The sequence below is a fragment of the Monodon monoceros genome, unplaced genomic scaffold (genome assembly GCF_005190385.1).
Source record: "Monodon monoceros isolate NGI ecotype Baffin Bay Population unplaced genomic scaffold, NGI_Narwhal_1 Super_Scaffold_8, whole genome shotgun sequence".
In the NCBI taxonomy this organism is placed as follows: domain Eukaryota; kingdom Metazoa; phylum Chordata; class Mammalia; order Artiodactyla; family Monodontidae; genus Monodon; species Monodon monoceros.
Window position 1 is genome coordinate 14,044,435 of NW_021703785.1, and position 18,101 is coordinate 14,062,535.

The 18,101-nt window shown below is 40.7% G+C and overlaps 1 protein-coding gene across 1 annotated transcript in view; it reads left to right on the forward strand.

The window, feature by feature from the left end:
• UGGT2 (UDP-glucose glycoprotein glucosyltransferase 2) overlaps positions 1–15,529 on the forward strand; it is a 163,218-nt gene extending 147,689 nt beyond the window's left edge. Inside the window, exons 36-39 of the mRNA XM_029210526.1 lie at positions 59–173; positions 7,414–7,530; positions 11,951–12,077; positions 14,942–15,529. Of these exons, the coding sequence (XP_029066359.1) occupies positions 59–173; positions 7,414–7,530; positions 11,951–12,077; positions 14,942–14,964 (382 nt within the window). The 3' untranslated portion in view covers positions 14,965–15,529. The remainder of the gene's footprint in view (positions 1–58; positions 174–7,413; positions 7,531–11,950; positions 12,078–14,941) is intronic.
• Positions 15,530–18,101: the final 2,572 nt, after the last annotated feature.

Genomic DNA, 18,101 nt, shown 5'->3' on the forward strand with positions numbered 1-18,101 from the left:
ATACCAACACTGTAGACAATCACAACGTAGGCTCTCAAGGAGTCTTCATTTCTTGCAGTGCCTTATACGTGGTGGATCTCAAGAAGTTCAGGAGAATCGCAGCAGGTGACAGGCTCCGGGGCCAGTACCAAACTCTCAGTCAAGATCCAAACAGTCTTTCAAACCTAGATCAGGTAAGTAAAATATTCATGGAATAATTTTCAATACATAGACATAGACTGTTCTATCTCCCTGTTTATAGATGTCAAAATCTTGTATTTTTAGCCTCTTTCTTCCCTTTATGCAATTTTGTATTAGCTATCTTGACTTACATATTTTTTCACTTCAAGCCTAACATTTTCAGAATAGCGTTTGATCTTCACCTTTCCATGCTTAAACCTCTTCTTTCCACTATGTGCCCTATCTCACTTTGTTACCCTAAATTTTTCTTACTTGTTTCCATCATCATTTAAACATGTGTCTCCCTCCCTCCCTCCCTTTCTCCCATTTCTCTTTCTCTGTGATTTTTAAGATAAACTCCCTTCATCCTGTGCCCTCCCTGACTACTGCCTTACATTTTGCTTTTCTTCACAAATGCTTTTTTTCTCAAATCCCATTATTTCCTCATTATTGTATCCTGCTCATTTCCTCATTTTAGCAATTTAAACAGAAGAAAAAGACCCTGTAGCCTCTTTATTATTATTCCTCTTTCCAGTGACTAAAGAATATAGGTTCTGGATTTCCCTGGTGGCACAGTGGTTAAGAATCCGCCTGCCAATGCAGGAGACACAGGTTCGGATCCCTGGTCCAGGAAGATCCCACATGCCACGGAGCAACTAAGCCCGTGCACCACAACTACTGAGCCTGCGCTCTAGAGCCCGCGAGCCACAACTAGTGAAGCCTGCGTGCATAGAGCCCGTGCTCCGCAACAAGAGAAGCCACCGCAATGAGAAGCCCGTGTACCACAACGAAGAGTAGCCCCCGCTCTCTGCAACTAGAGAAAGCCCGCACGCAGCAACGAAGACCCAACGCAGCCAAAAATAAATAAGTAAATTAAGAATGTAGGCTCTTACTAGAACCTTACATGTTTGTTAATTCAGGAAGTATCTGTTGAATACTTACTATGTGTCAGATACTCTCCTAAGCCCTGGGACATCAGAAAACAAAACAGAGATCCGTAGCTCATGGTGCTTTCATTCTAGTGGGAAAATAACTAAATAAATTAATGAACAATATTTAAAGGTAATAAGTGCTTTAGAGAAAAAATAAAACACGAAAACATGATAGAGTTCAGAATGGTGAATAGGGGTTAGAGTTTGTTGTTGTAAGCTGAGCGGCCATATGTCTATACGCAGGTGACGTGCAGATGGAGGCTTAAGAGCTGAGCACGCAGGTATCTGTGAGAATCCCAAGCAGAGAGGATATCGAATGCAAAGGTCCCAAGGTGGGAGTGGGCCTTACATGTTTGAGGAATAGTACAGAGGGGAAAAATAGTCTGGCATAGGGAAGAGAGGTGACGGAGGGTCTAGATAATATAGAAATTTGAGGCTGTTTGTTTAAAAATTGAGCAAATGGAATATTATAGGTCAAAATACTAATGATTGATTCAGGAGCACACTGATGAAGGACTGATTTAAAAAAATCATTCTTGAAAGTTGAGAGAACTCCAAATATGTATGTGTGCAAATGCAAGGTAGCGTCTTTGCAATATTGCCAATTCGTAAAAAACAGACGTAGAGTCCTCAGTAGACCCCAATAACATTCCAGATTTAAATTATGAATATCACATTTTTATAATTCTTAGTCATTTCCCCAATGGATTATTCATAAGGAACCCTACTGGTTATCTGCATGTGGGTAACTAAGGGAAGGACCCATTTTTCAAGCAGACCAGCAAACATCTGAGGGACTCTCCCAGCGCTACATCACCACATTTGGGGGATGGTTGTCCTTCGGACGCATCTGGCTAGCATTCCCGCCAGTCCACTAAACAGTTCTCACTAAAGCCAAAGTGATATCTTCTTATCCAGTGAACACTTCTTGTTTCTTCTTATTTGCCTTTCTCGTGATGTGGGCGTTTTTGACCTCTCCTTTCTTGAAACTCCCTTGGCTTTCATAATATCCAATCTTCCTGGTTCTTCTCTGATGTCCGTGACTTTCCCAGCACAGTTTATTTGAGAACTACTCTTTTTCTACCTCTTATTTAAATGTTGCTATCCTCTAAGTTTCTGCCCGTGGCCCACTTCTCATTCTGTACCCGCTCTATTGGCTTCTTACATACACTGGCTTTAATTTCCAGCTTTTCTACCAAGAATTCCCAAACCTTTATCTCGCTCTTCTCTCTCCTCTGAATGCCTAACTCATATGTTAAATCTACTGAAATAGACCCAGTAATGCCCAGAACTTTTCTCAAATTAAAGACAAAAACCCGAGCTATATTCCTCCTCCACTGTTCTTTCCATCAGCACCTACTGCTCAGCTGCCTATTACAGGTTGGGTTATCCAGGAAACAAACTGACTCTAAAGTGGAAATTAGCCTGCAGGAAGTTTATTAGGAAGTGCTCTCAGGACTAACAGCTGTTGGAGAAGAAAAGGAAGCAGAATTAGGCGAATTCTACAAATTCAGCCAAGGCCTCAGACAACCCCCACAGGGAGTTCTGAAGCTGAGATGGCCTTTCCTGGTTGTCACAGTTTGTCGAGGGGCCCAGGTCTTTATTCCTTCACCTAGATTCCCCTAACCTAGTGATACAACCCAGAACCTCCCAGTGTTATGGGGATAATAAGCACAAGTTCCCCAGGAAGGTCACTGGGAGGGATAGGCAGGGTCACTTCTACTTTGCCCCTTGGACCCATGCCCTTGTCCTTAATCTTCTTTCTGGGCCCCTGACCAATCAACCAAGCCATTCACCATTTCATATGAATTTATATATATTTTAGCCTTAGGCTGCTTCTTTTCTGTATACAAAGTGAATGATAAGGTACAGCAGTTAAAACAGTTCTTAGAAAATTCATAGCACTAAGTACATATTAGAAAAGAAAAAGGCTCTCAACCTCAGCTTCTACCTAGAAACTAGAAAAAAAGAGCAAATTTGAAACCAAAGTATGTAGAAAAGAGAGAATAATTAAGAATAGAGTGGAAATCAATGAAATGAAAAAAACGGAAAAATGGTATGTTTCCATAGATTTTCTTATGAACCAAAGCTGGTTCTTTGATAAAATTAAGAAAACATAAACCTCTAGCCAGACTGATCAGAAAAAAGATAAAAGACATAAATTACTAATATAGAAATGAGAGACATGACAGCACAGTATCTACAGATATTGAAAGAATAATGAGAAACTATTACAGACAACTTTATGGTAATAAATTCAACAACTTCGATGAAATGGACAAACTACTTAAAAGACACAAACTACCAAAATGCACTCAGAATGAAATAGATAACCTGAATAGCCCTATAACAATTGAAGAAATTAGTTTAAATCTCCAGGCCCAGATAGCTTCTAAATTCTACCAAACTTATGTGAATTCTACTCAACATTAAAGAAAGAAATAGTATCAATTCTACACAAGCTCTTCCAGGAAACTGACATCACATTACTTTTGCCATATTCTGTTGTTAGAAGGAAGTCACTAGGTCCAGCCACACTCCAGGAGGAATAATTGCACAAAAGAATGAATACTGGGAGGCACGGATCACCGGGAGCCGTATCAGAAACTGCCTACCACAAACCCAGATGTCTATCAAAACGAGATTGGACAGAAAGAGTGTGGTATATTTACTCAACAGTAAAAAGGAATGAGTTATGCATACATATAACAACATCGATGAATCTAAAAACCATTACGCTGATCTAAAGAAGCCAAGCCAAAAATATACATATCGTATGATTCTATTTATACAGAATTCTAGAAAATGCAAACCAGTCTACATGGACAAAAAGCAGTTCGTGTTTGCCCAGCAACTAACTGGCTTAGGTGAATGTAGAAAGGACAGGCAGGAAGGACTGCAAAAAGGCACAAGAAAACTTGAGAGTGATGGATATACTCAATGAGCTTGATTGTGATCATTGTGTCGCAGGAATATTTGTATGTAAAACTTATCAGACTGTACCCTTTAAATAGGAACAGTGAATGGACTGGCATAAGGTTAGACATATATAGATCAACGGTCTAGAACTGAGAGTCCAGAAATAAACCCATGCATCTATGGTCACTGGATTTTTGACAAGCATGCCAGGATAATTTAATGGAGAAAGAATAGCTTTTTCAGCAAAGGTGCCGGAACAACAGCATATCCACGTGTAAAGAATGGATTGGACCCCTTCCTAACACCATATATAAAAACTAACTCAAAATGGATCAAAGGCCTGAATGTAAGAGGGTCAAGTATAAAACTCCTAGAAAATATTGGTGTACATCTTTGTAACTTTGGATTAGGCAATGGTTTCTTAGATATGAAACAAAAAGTACCAGCAACTAAAGAAAAAATAGGACTGCATCAAAATTAAATACTTTGTGCATTAAAGGACACAAGAAAGTGAAAAGACAACCCACAGAATGGGAGAAAATATTTGCAAATCATATATCTGATAAGAGACTAGTATCCAGAACATATAAAGAACTCTTATAATTTAAAAACAAAAAGAGAACCAATTTTTTTTTTTTTTTTTTGCGGTACGCGGGCCTCTCACTGTTGTGGCCTCTCCCGTCGCAGAGCACAGGCTCCGGACGTGCAGCCTCAGCGGCCATGGCTCACGGGCCCAGCTGCTCCGCGGCATGTGGGATCCTCCCAGACCGGGGCACGAACCCGCGTCGCCTGCATCGGCAGGCAGACTGTCAACCACTGCGCCACCAGGGAAGCCCAAGAGAACCAATTTTTAAATGCTCAAAGGATTTTATTTTTGTTTTTGGGTGTGCTGGGTCTTCGTTGCTGCGTGCAGGCTTTCTCTAGTTGTGGCGAGCGGTGGCTTCTCTCGTTGCAGAGCACGGGCTCTAGGTGTGCAGTCTTCAGTAGTTGCAGCATGTGGGCTCAGTAGTTGTGGTACGCGGGCTTAGTTGCTCTGCAGCATGTGGGATCTTCCTGGAGCAGGGGTCAAACCCATGTCCCCTGCATTGGCAGGCGGATTCTTATCCACTGCACCACCAAGGAAGTCCTGCTCAAAGGATTTAAATAGATATTTTTCCAAAGAAGATGTACAAATGGCCAATAAATACGTGAAAAGATGCTCAGCATCACTGGTCATTAGGAACTTCAAGTCAAAACTACAATGAGATACCACATCATACTCACTGGGATGGCTATAATAAAAAAGACAGTAAAAGCTTTGGCAAGGATATGGAGAATTTGGAACCATCATACACTGCTGATGGGAACATAAAATAGTATAGTGTAGTGTATGTGCCTGTGTGTTTCGCCAGCCATGTTTAGTTGCATGGAGGCAGGTGCAGAGTTTGGATTTAACCAGGACTATAATTTTGCCAAGCGAGTACAGCTAAATGCGAGAATGGTAAGACAACTGAGAATATATTCAAGGGATTAAATATAATGATTAACCATGGAAATTAAGGAAGGGGGGGAGTGAAGACATCAGGGGGTAAAGGACAGTGAAATAGTGGTAGGATCAGTTGATTGGAGGTCCCAGTGGGGGTCAAAAGGTATTGATATCTGAGTACTTGATGGAGTAAGCTGAAAATCAAGAGGTTGTCAGAGAGTGGGAGCATGAAATTGAAATTGTAGAGGACTTGGCTAGGACATGACCATGTGAGAAAGTGGCTGAGATAAGATGGCAGACCAGGTTGTTTAAGGATTTAAAGAATGGATTCCCAGGAAAAGGGTGTTGGAAGAGGGAACAGTTAACTAGCTTTTATTTTTTTTAATTAATAGACTATTTTTTTTAGAGCAGTGTTACGTTTACAGTAAAAAATTGAGCAGAAAATAGAAAGAAGTCTCATATTTCTGGGCTCTCTATTCTGTTCCATTGCTGTATTTGTCTGTTCTTTTGCCATTACCAATCTCTTAATTACTATAGAATTTATATGAAGACTTCAAATTCAGTAGTATTGGTCCTCTGACTTTGTTATTCTTCTTCAACACTGTGTTGGCTATTCTGGGTCTTCTGCCTTTCATACAAACTTGAGAATGAGTTGGTTGATACCCACAAAATAATTTTCTGGGACTTTTATTGGGATTGCGTTGAATCTATAAATTGAGTTGGGAAGAACTGACATCTTAACACTATCAAGTCTGTCTGTGAACATGAAATATCTCTCCATTTATATAGATGTTCCTAGATTTCTTTCATCAGACTTTTATAGTTTTCCTCATGTAGAGGAACATATTTTGTTAGATTTTTTACCTAGGTTTATTTGGGGTTTTTTGTTTTTTTTGTTTTGGGGGGTGGTGTTTGGTGCTAATGTAAATGATGGTGTGCTTTTAATTTCAAATTCCAATTGTTCGTTGCTGGTATATAGCAATTGACCTTTGTATGTTAACCTTGTATCCTGAAACCTTTCTATCATTGCTTATTAGTTCCAGGAGTTTTTTTTTTTTTTTTTACTGATTCTTAGGATTTTCTGCATAAACAATCCTGTCATCCTCAAAGAAAGACAGTTTTATTGCTTCCTTTCCAATCTTTATACCATTTATTTCTTTTTCCTGTCTTGCTGCATTGGCTAGAACTTCCAGTATGATGATTAATAGGAGTGTTGAGAGAAGAACCCTAAAATTATGAATCTTGGAACTTAGATGGGACAGCTAACACAAGTACTGCTGGGGCCCTCCGGGAGAGAGAGGAAACATGCCCTTTGCTCTGGAATGTAAACAAATATTCTCTGGGAAGGGCTCTGCAATCCCTGGCATATATAAGCAGGTATCTCTGGGAAAGGTGTCTTTAAATCTCTGCAGAGGTCTCTGTCTTTAACATACTAGGCTCATTTGCCATTTACACATCCTTTTACCCAGGTGCCAGCGATCTTTGCTTAGAAAGCTCTGAGTATGCAGAAATGTGAAAATATTTGTGGAGCATAGTTTGCTGATAGGGAAATGAAAAGTCACCTCAGAATCTGGAGAGTGTGGTGTTGACTACATAAACAGTAATAGCAGACACGGTATAAGTGATTAATCCTGGTGTTTCGAGGCAGATAAGAGGTAGAGAGGGCATGTGGAATGGTGGGTTTCTGGGCCTCTCTCTCCACCTCGGATGCTGGGGGTGAAGCTCAGGGCAGGTGCGGTCTTTGTTCCAGTGCACAGGGTCATTCACGACACAAGACTGTTGGGTCAAATTAAGTATTTAAAGCTTCAAAATACAGACACACCTGAGATTTGCATGTTTTTGTAGGATCTGTTTATAATCTAAATGACATCTTCAACTTCTTTCACTCTGACCCTAATTTCTCTACCTCTATGTTTAAATCATTCTTTTTTTCTGTAGGATCTTCCCAACAATATGATTTACCAAGTTGCCATTAAGTCTCTTCCCCAAGACTGGTTGTGGTGTGAAACCTGGTGTGATGATGAATCCAAACAGAGAGCCAAAACAATCGACCTGGTGAGTGTTTGCATCTTCCTCTATATGAGCAGATGCGGAAGTGTTCCAGTAGAAATATTTTCTGTATTACAAACGGAATGGCACACGTAGGGCACCCTGCTGCTCAGTCTGTTATTGACTGTTACATTTACCTAGGTTGGCAAGTAGAGGGCTGTGCTGGGGGCCCCCAAGACCACCCCCAGGTTTGATGATTCAATAAGAGGACTCACAGGACTCAGAATCATGGCTGTGAAGATATTACAGTGAGAGAACGCAAAACAAAATCAGGAAAAGGTGCATGGGGTGAAGTCCAGAGCAAACCAGGTTCAAGCTTCCCAGAGTCCTCTCCCTGTGAAGTGACCCAGGACAACCCTAATTCCTTACGCTACAAGAAGTACAACAACCCGTGTGAACGGTGGTCTATCAGGGCCGCTTACCAGAAACCCAATGCCCAGGATTCTTATTGGGGGCCTGGCCACGGCAAGCCCCCCCTCTGCCTGGCACGTGCCAAGATTCCCAGCGTCCAGAAGGAAGGCCGGTGGTCACCGTAAACCACAGGTTTGCACAGTTTAGGCACAGTGAGCCATTCTTAGACGGGAACGGTGGGAACACTCCTGAAACCCAAGTTCCCAGGTGCCAGCCAAGGGCCAGCCTTGCAAGCACGGGCCTAAGAGTAGTGGTCCCAGGCCTGCTGTGCTCATTCTTTTCTGCACAAGGCCTTTCGAAAGAAGGGCCATGAGCTGGCTGAAATGTTTATGGATTAGCTGCCATCTTAACATGCCATCAGTTTAGTTGCCTTGCCAATAATTTTCCCAAATAAAGACAACCAAAATAACTCTGTCTACTGAAATTATCCTATACATGTCTATTTTTCTTCATTATTTTTGAGAAGTTTTTTTCTTAGATTTTCATTTTAAGCAGTTTTTGCTACACAGTTTAAATCTAGACATGAAATATTTTAAACTAACTTAATTATCCAGCTGTCTAGACATTATATTCCAATACTATATATTATCTTTAATAGTATATTATTCTTTTTCTGACCATATTGTTTTTATGTGCTAAAAGTATAGAATAATTGTTTACAAGATCTTCACTGAAGAACAGACTGTCAAAATGTTAGAACTCATTGTTTTGAACAAAATAAGACAGGGCAATAAAATATAGGGATGTTTCTCCAGATATGTATAGAAAGGTATAGAAAGAAAGTAGCATGCCAAAATGTTAGATTGCAATCATAGGGGATAGAATGTAGCAGAAACAAGATGGCATTGGTAAGAAGAAAGCGACGGAAATTTCTAAAGAGAGGTCAAGAACATTACTGAACATAACATAAAATGTTAAGGTTATGTTGTATAAGGTGGTGACTCATATGTTAGTGACATAAGGTCTCCTTGGGTTCTTTAGTACTTAGATTAACGTGAGCTGCTCTGACAAATGCCCATGTTTCCATGGTTTCACATACACCCAGGTTCAGACCTAAGTGGGTGTCCGATCAGTGAGCAGCTTCCCTGTACGTCATGACTCAGGGACCAGTCTCCATCCATCGTGTGGCCTCTTCATCCTCTAGGGTCCGGTCATCGTCTGTGTCCATCTGGAGCTGATCCATCCAGTATAGCAGCCACATGCCACATGCAGCCATAGAGCACTTAAAATGTTGCCAGTGTAAATTGAGACGTGCCGTAAGGTGTAAAACACATCAGATTTTGAAGACTCAGTACAATAAAAAGAATGTAAAAATATCTCATTACTAATTTTTATATTGATTACATTTTGACTGATAACATTTTGGAAATATTGGGTTAAACAAAATATAGTATTAAAACTTATTTCACCCGTTCCTTTTACATTTTTATATGTGGCTGCTAGAAAATGTAGAGCTGCGTGTGTGGCTTCCATCATATTTCTATTGGATAGTGTTGATCTGGAGGGAAAAGAGAAAGGAGTGTGGAGAATACATCCTGATCCTGAAGGCCTTGGCCCCGTGGTAGGAATAGGTCGTGTGGCCACATCCAGTTGTAACAGGAGCTAAGGATCGTCATTCCTCGATGGGCAGCCACTTCCTGGCAATAGGTCTACATAGAAGAAGAAGGATCGGTGACATAAATTTTGGTGGACAACATCACCTCTCCCACAGAAACATTTAAAATAAAAATGGAAGAACATGCTATTTTTGGTCATCTTCTTGGGGAAAAAGTTAACAAGAAAAATCCCAAGGAAATGGCCTAATGGAGAGGAAAAAGCATGATTCCTGGTATTGAACGTGAGGATGAGAGTCTTTGTGAAGGTCATGATACTGTCTCAATTCCCTTTCAATCAAGGTTTCTCCACTGGGGCATTATTTACATCTGGGACCAAGTAATTCCCTGTTGTGGAGGCGGACCTGTGTGCTGTACAGGAGGGTGTTTAGCAGCATCCCTGGCCTCTACCCACTAGGTGGCCATAGCCGGCCCGCCGCCCCCCCCCCCCGCCATTACAACAATCAGAAATACCTCCAGGCCTGGCCACAGCTCCCCTGTGGGGCGTGGTCACCCCACTTAAGCACCGCTGATAGAGATTGTAGCGGGGTGGGGGGGGGGGAATTGTAGAATACACTAAGGACAAACATAGTATTTTTGTTTTAATAGTTTCTGACATAGTTAGAAAATAGTTCCATTGTCTTCTTTATAGAACACATTGCCTGTGAAATTAATTTCTACAAAGAAAATACTGTTTTCAAGTTACTTCAGAAATATATTACTTTAGAAAATATTCCACAATGCAATGAACTGAAAATGTTGGATGAGGAAGGGATTAAGACAGCAGGCCCGGGCTTCCCTGGTGGCGCAGTGGTTAAGAATCTGCCTGCCAATGCAGGGGACACGGGTTCGAGCCCTGGTCCGGGAAGATCCCACATTGCCGCGGAGCAACTAAGCCTGTGTGCCACAACTACTGAGCCCGCAAGCCACAACTACTGAGCCTGCACTCTAGAGCCCACGAGCCACAACTACTGAGCCCGCAAGCCACAACTACTAAAGCCCACATGCCTAGAGCCCGTGCTCTGCAACAAGAGAAACCACCATAATGAGAAGCCCACGCACCGCAACAAAAACCCAACGCAGCCATAAATAAATAAGACAACAGGCTCACGGTTCATAACTTAGCTCTCCTATAAGGCACGAAGGATGAAGGGGAAAGCAAGTTGGTGCAACTATAAGAAAACGCCACGTAGAAGTGAGCTTCAGGACACATTCTTTGTTAATGCTTCGTGAAGAGCAGACAGGATGCTTGTGTAACTCTGTGAAGTTTATGCTCCTCCCGTAGTCTTTCCTGTCTCAGTCAGTGGCATCTCCATTCTTTACGTTGCTCAAGCCAAAGACACTAGGGTCATATTTGATGCCTCTCTTTTCTCACAATTCACATCCAGCCCATGAGCAAGTCTTGTCAGCAGTACCTTCAAATACATCCAGAGTCAGAACCTTCTTAAACTCCTCCTCTACTTTTTGCCTTTTAACCTTGATTTAATTTCCCAAGAAACTCTATAATAGGACCAACTGCTAATTAAAATTGATCAAATATTAGAGGAACTTTGTAGATGATCTTGTTTTAATTTCGTCCTTTGCAGATGAAAAAAACTAAGATTCTGCCACTGCCCACACCCCCACCGCCACACACCCCCACCGCCACACACACACACACACACACACACATTTAGTGACTAGGTCTTACTACCAGTAAGTGTGGACCGTCCAAGTCTTACTACTAGTAAAAACTGGAACCATGAGGACTGAGGATCCAAGTCCATTGCTTTTCCACTGTGCCTATTAAGCAGGCTAGTTAAATATTTTTAAGGCGTGGAGATTTATGAGCTACTCTGAATTTCACAACTGTCAGTGTTTTGACAAATGATTTCCAGTTAACTGATTTTTAATATCATAACTGCTAATGAGAACAAAGGCATGTGAAAGAGGATGAATGCTTTTGCCAAAGAAACTCAAGACGTTTCTGAAGGCTGATAAATAGTCTTGTGTATGGAAAACATAAAGTATATAAACCCAGGTTTTAGTCTGAAGAAAAGGCAATCAAACATTTATTAATATAGTCTTCTGTGTTCTTTTACAGGATGGTCATATAATTGGGTGTTTTGTGCAAACATTTTACAGAATTGTTTGACAGACTTGTTATGAGCCATCAAAAAGTCTTTAAACAATTTTTGTTTAAAGTTCTGATTGAGGTGTTTGCATTAAATACTTACTGCTTACATAAACTATGATTTGTCATTTCACTTGATCCTTTCTCTATCAAACGAATTCCGGTATTTCAAGTACTTAGTACCTAGGGCCCTGCTTTTTATAAAATGCATTTTGTTTGCTCTAGTGACATGGCAGTGTCCTCAAGTATTTCCTTTATGTTTCCTCGAACATGGTTTTTTTTATTAACAAAGCTTTATTTAAACTTTCAGTGCAATAACCCCAAAACAAAAGAACCTAAACTAAAAGCTGCTGCCAGGATTGTCCCAGAATGGGTGGAGTATGATACTGAGATACGACAACTATTAGATCACCTTGAAAACAAGAAGAAAAATGCAAGTAAGTTATTCTGCAGCGGTGTACGAACGATATGTTGCATTAAGTGAAATTAGAATAGATTACAGACTCAGTTCTTGGTGAAGTTATCAAATGATTAGGTCAGAATTTCTTTACCAAAGTCCGTGACTTGATTACAAATTTCATTTTTATGTGGAATTAAGCTCGCAAATTTAAAACATGGATAGAGAATCTATTCCCCCATGGATACAGCTTCAGATCATCACATAGTCAGTATAGTATTAACCTCCTGACATAATGTAGAGCTGAAAAAAGTAAAAGAAACACTTGTCTTTAAGACACACTGAATTTCCTAAATATGAAAATCCAAGCCCTGAAGTTTAATAAAAGCCTTACATAGCTAACTACAATATTACCTCCTGTCTCCTAAATTAATCTGGTACATGGTATACGTTTCCCCATGAAAAGTTGGTTCCTGGATCTAGTAGCCTTGGTCATGACTAGAGGGTGATTTGGATTAATTTGTTTCCATTTCTTAGACTTAAAAAACTGAAAAAAAAAAAAAAAAGTAAAACAAAAAACTGAGGTTACCTTAGCATTTCGTCATCACCCTACATAAATCCTCAACACCAATAAATGTGTGTGGGATATTCTTTTAAAGCTGATATTAACTTCTTGATTGCTTCATAAGCACCTTTCCTGGTCAGTGCCTGTCTCTATTGTCCTTTGCTCTTTTTTAAAAGTAGTACTGAGCTTCTATTGTGTTCCAGTCAGTAGGTTAGAGACTTTCACAGGTTAGACTAGTTAATCCTCACAGTAATTCTTTCTAGTAGTTCAGAATATAATTCTTATTTTCCTCAGCTTTACTTTTTAGGGAGGCTGAAATGATTATATATAAAATTTCTCATATAAGCATGAAATTCTGTTTCATCTTGACTCTGTTTTCCTGCACAAAATCAGTGTGTGTTGTCTGAGAAGTTCAGTATTTAAAACACACCCAAGCATTTTTAATACTGTAGTATAAAGATGCCATTTCAATCCAGAAGAAGAAAGATTATTCTCTAAGTGGTGTAACTGTTTTCAAAGGGAGAGAAGGAAAGAAGGCAAAAAAGAAAGGAAGAAAGGAAAATTCACATAATTACCTCACAAGCAATTTTAAAGGTATAAAACACTGAGATGAAATGTTTCTCTTCTCAAACTGGAAAGAGTTAAAGGATTAATAATACCCAGCATTAGCAAGGGTATTGACAAGTAAGCACTCTCGTACCTACAGTAGCTGTATAAATTAAGGACATTTTATAATATGCATAAATAATTAAAATATATGCCCTTTGACCCAGCAATTCACAAGAAACTTACATTTAAATGAGAAAAATTATGCATATATATACATGTTTGTTACAGCATTGTTTTTAATAATGAAATAGAATCTGTCCATCAATAGAGGATCGATTGCATAAACACTGATACATACAATGAAATATAATGTAGCCTTTCAAGAGAATTGAGACAGATTTGTGCTGACAGCAAATTTTTAAGTTAAAAAATAGGTTATAGAATATTTATAATGTTATTGACCCACATCTTAAAGAAAAATTGCATGTCTGTGTATATATGTTTTTGTATGGTTATATATATAAATAAGAGAGGTTTTACAAAAGAGATTTTTGGGTTTATTGCTTTTTTTTTTTTTTTTTTTTTTTACCGGTACGCAGGCCTCTCACTGTTGTGGCCTCTCCCGTTGCGGAGCACAGGCTCCGGACGCGCAGGCTCAGTGGCCATGGCTCACGGGCCCAGCCGCACCGCGGCATGTGGGATCTTCCCGGACCGGGGCGCGAACCCGTGTCCCCTGCATCGCCAGACGGACTCTCAACCACTGCGCCACCAGGGAAGCCCAAACTGTTCAGTTTTTAGCCTTCCACTTTTTATCTTGGAATAAACACCAGGCTGTTTCTTTCTGCAATGCAGAAGAAGGAATGAGAGTGGAGAGCTGACGTGCACAGATTTTCCATACAGTCCTTCAGTTAATTGCTTCACTGGGTGATGTACTCCCCACCAGTGTTTTCTGTTAGGAGGCTTTCCCAGGCTTCTCTGATCTGTTGTCTCTGATCAACTCATCATCTCAGCTGTGTATTCTGTTATCCGCGTTTAGAAATTCGTTGATAACTCTGCTCCAGTGTTGTCTCATAACCACTTCTCCCATTGTCTTTATTGCTATTCCCTTTTATATTTCTTATCTTTCCAGTGGAGTTTAGTGGAGAGATATAGTCTGCCATCTTGAATTATGGAACAGGATCCATTTTAAATGTATATTAATTAATTTCTGCCTGAAAATATCATTTTGAATTTTCAGTGTTCTTAAATCAGTATGCGACAGCTCAGTGATGCGGAAGGTGAGGAAACCATTTTGATCTCTAAGGGTCTTCGCTAGTACTGATTCTCACATTTGTACAGTATTTGTGTCTGTGTTTGAATGCTCTGTCCTTCCATCTTAGATGAGGACCATATATGTCTTCTGCTTTTTGTTGTTCCGTTACATTAATAACAGGATACTTTGTACGTGGTGAGTCATCTGTCAGTACTGTTCAAGGCCTCTATTGCCAGGCAGGGTGCTAGGTCCCGAAGATAACAAAGATAAATAAGGTGTGGTCCTTGTTCTCATAGAGTCATGGGACCTGGCTTCTAGGTGGGTAAAGAGGGAAGGAGTTACGATACAATGTAACAGATACCATAACATAGAAAGAGCTATTCTTATGGCACATAATGAAGCAAGTAGGTACTAAACTAACAAGAGGATCCTCAGGGAGCACCTATGCTTTTTATTATATTAATTCATACATCAGTCAGGTTTAAACTAATGTGATGTTTGAGATTTCAGGAGCTAAATAAACTTTCCTCCCCTACAGTTTTGACACATGATGAACTCTAGCACGGGCCTGTGTAAGAAGATGAGAAAGTATGACGAGAAATCTGCCACCTGCTGGGGAAATGTGGAACTACTGCTAAGACTTCTGAAAGTTTCATTAAGGATCAGTGACATATTCTTCAATTTAAATTAATTATTTAAAAATACATGTGTTTAATGTATTGAATAAGTTTAAGTTATATAAGCAATGGCCATTGAGTATTTAAAACTAGATTGTTCCTCTTTCCTGATTGCTTAAAACAGTGTTTTCACCAGTTAAAGTGATAATTTTGCCAGATAACCACGTAGAAGAACGTATCTGACTAGCTGGTCCTCATGGGGAATTAGCAAACCATCTACATGTTTGGATATTCCAGCTCTATGTGCATCCATATTTCTTCATTCAAAAGATGCTTTTAAATTAGAGAAATCTATTTTGTGTTTTTTCTTCTGAGAAAGAAGGACTCATGGTTATCTCCGAATAGTTTTTTTTTAAAGTAAGCCCATTTACACCTTAACTGTTGTTTTAAAATGGAAGTAGTGTCACACTGTAATTATTTTGTTTATCCTAAACTATATGATGTTTTAATCCTATGCAGTATTTGTATTTTTTTAATGTTTCTAATTTTTATTTTATAAAACGATATTCATGGGCTTATGGGGTATATATGTATTCTTTTTAAAAAAGAACTGGCTAGTTTTATAGAAACTTAGTTAAGAGTGTAAACAGTTTGTTTTCCTGTTTTATATTAATAATAGATGAATAGGAATAGTAAACGTTCAAAAACTATCCAACTATTCTAGAATCATAGGATCTTGGGACTGGAGAAGACCTCAATGTCATTTGGACCCTGTCCCCTGAAGAAGCTGATTGAATAGGGCTGAGGTGAGCGTGGGAAATCATGATTGTCTAAGAAGCTCTCCAGATGACTCCGGTGATAAGTGAGGTTTGAGGAACAGCCCCCCTTACAAGGCCCTGCCAGGTGGACCCTCAAGCCATCTTGGAACCTTCCAGGGCCACATGGAACTGTCTGCCTCTGGAGACTGGCTGGTCCATCTTTGGACAACTCCGTACAGAGTTCCACAGTGAGCCCGAAGCTGTCTACTGGCAGTCTCTACTCTCGCTCCTTTGAGCTCTTCTGAACAAACCTAATCCTTCTCTATTGGATGGCACGGCCCACAGAGTATTTGAAAATAACACTTTGCCCCCAGCAGCTTCGTTCTTCCTCATGAGCGATCACAAGGCCTCTCCCTCTCCCTGTAACCTTCCCTTTGTTACTTGTTTGGGTTTGTCTGTGATAAAATGGAGTGTTCCAGGTGTGGCCTGGAATGGAAGTAGATTGTTCCTGTGGGTTCCAAGGGTCCTAAGGGATGCTGTCAGAGGTTTGAGTGGTAACTTGGCCTGGGGTGAAGACCCCAGTTCCTTGGGGTCTCCGGTTCACTCCTCTTTGGAGTCGGGGCTTGGTGAGAGGGTAGGAGTCTCTGTAAGCTTCTAGCTTAGACCAGATGCTCCAGCCCAGCTACCTCAGGTCTGCTGTGGTGCTTCAGGCAGAAGCCCCAGCTGACTGTGAGATGGTACTTCACTAGGTAATGGCACCCGATTTCCACACTTATTACTAACTACCACCTCCAATGTGCTAGATTCTGTACTTCACAGAATATAAGCTAAAATTGAAGAATAATGTAGTTTGTAGCTTGTGATTTGAATGGCTAAATTTTACATGTCTCATTTCCAGATGAATGATACCTTATATCTAAAAATCCAGACTTGTAAATATTTCTTTACAGGGAGATTCTTTTATAAAATGGCTAACTTTTACGTCAAGTGCATGTAGAGCGCAGCGCCATACAGAGCTCTGCCCTCCTCGGGGACGCGCTAGGGGAACTGAACCGCAGCCCACCTTGGAGCGCAGGGCAGCCCTCGCAGAGGAGGCCACCAGCTCCGCTGCCCTGAGGGCGCTGGAAGGTAGCCCGAGGCCTCCCACATGCATTCCTGACCCTGAATTCTGGTGTTCAGGTGCAGGCCCTATAGCAAATTTTAACAAAACTCAAATCCTAGGAGCGAGCAGAGACAAACAAGATTTCCCATTTTGAGAAGTTGCAGTCCACTTCTCCTTCCTCCTTCTCAGAGGAAAGTCAGAACAGAGCATATCTGAGAATTAGGAGGTTTTGAGTTTTAACCATGAAAAGACATTTAAGTTTGGGGTATAAGTTTTGGTATAAGGTAAACCCAGAATATAAGACTGAAGACAGTCCAAAGTCTTCATGCCTCCCAGATGCTTTGGTACAAGTGGTTAGATGTTGGAAGTGCCCATCCTTCGGCTCCAGTTATCCTCCAGTTCAGGGAACAATGAAGCTCCTAGAGGGAGAGAATAGAATACTTCCAGGAAGCACCACAGGCCGTCAGCCTGGGCTTACAGACAAAATCAGGCTTTTCTTTAATAGTAAAAATGTAGTTTGACACAAATGGGAGGCTGCCCAAAGAAACGGCTGCTCCCATGGGTCAGGTCCAGCGCCTGGGAGGCAACCAGACAGACAGCTGCTACCACCCAGAAGAAGACCCAGATGAATAGTGTTCAAGGCAATAGGTATATGTCAAGTCAGACTATCCTTCAGTAACTAAAGCACAGCTAAGAGAATATTCTTCTCTGAGATACAGCAGCAAAGAAGTTGGTGGCATTTAACTTCCCACTGGAACACATTAGACTGTTCATCGAAGGGCTCTGACGTTATGTCTCAGATCCCTGGTTCAGAGATCAAACGAAAAGTGCTAACGGATCCAGGCTCAGTACCACGACGTCTCAGTCACTTCCCAGCCCCTGTCTTGCCCACTTCTGTTCAGCAGACTTAAGGGGGTCCTCCTTCTTCCAAAGAACCAATTGATTTTAAGACCTTACTTTTGGTGTCAAAGTGAGGGAGGTGAGGCACAAAGGTTCAGGACTTTGGTGGTGAGCGTGCAAACAGGCAACTCTCTGATGGCAGCACGTGGTCAGGGGTGCCAGCCCACCCTGTAACCACTCAGAAAATGAGTCGAAGTGTTAGGTAATGGGACAGCTGTTCCCCATTTTGCTGTTTATTAGCCCAGCTTATCAAACATCAAATTCTATTTTCTGAGAAATTCTAGAGTAAAGTCTCTTTACTTAGAACCTACTGTTAACAGC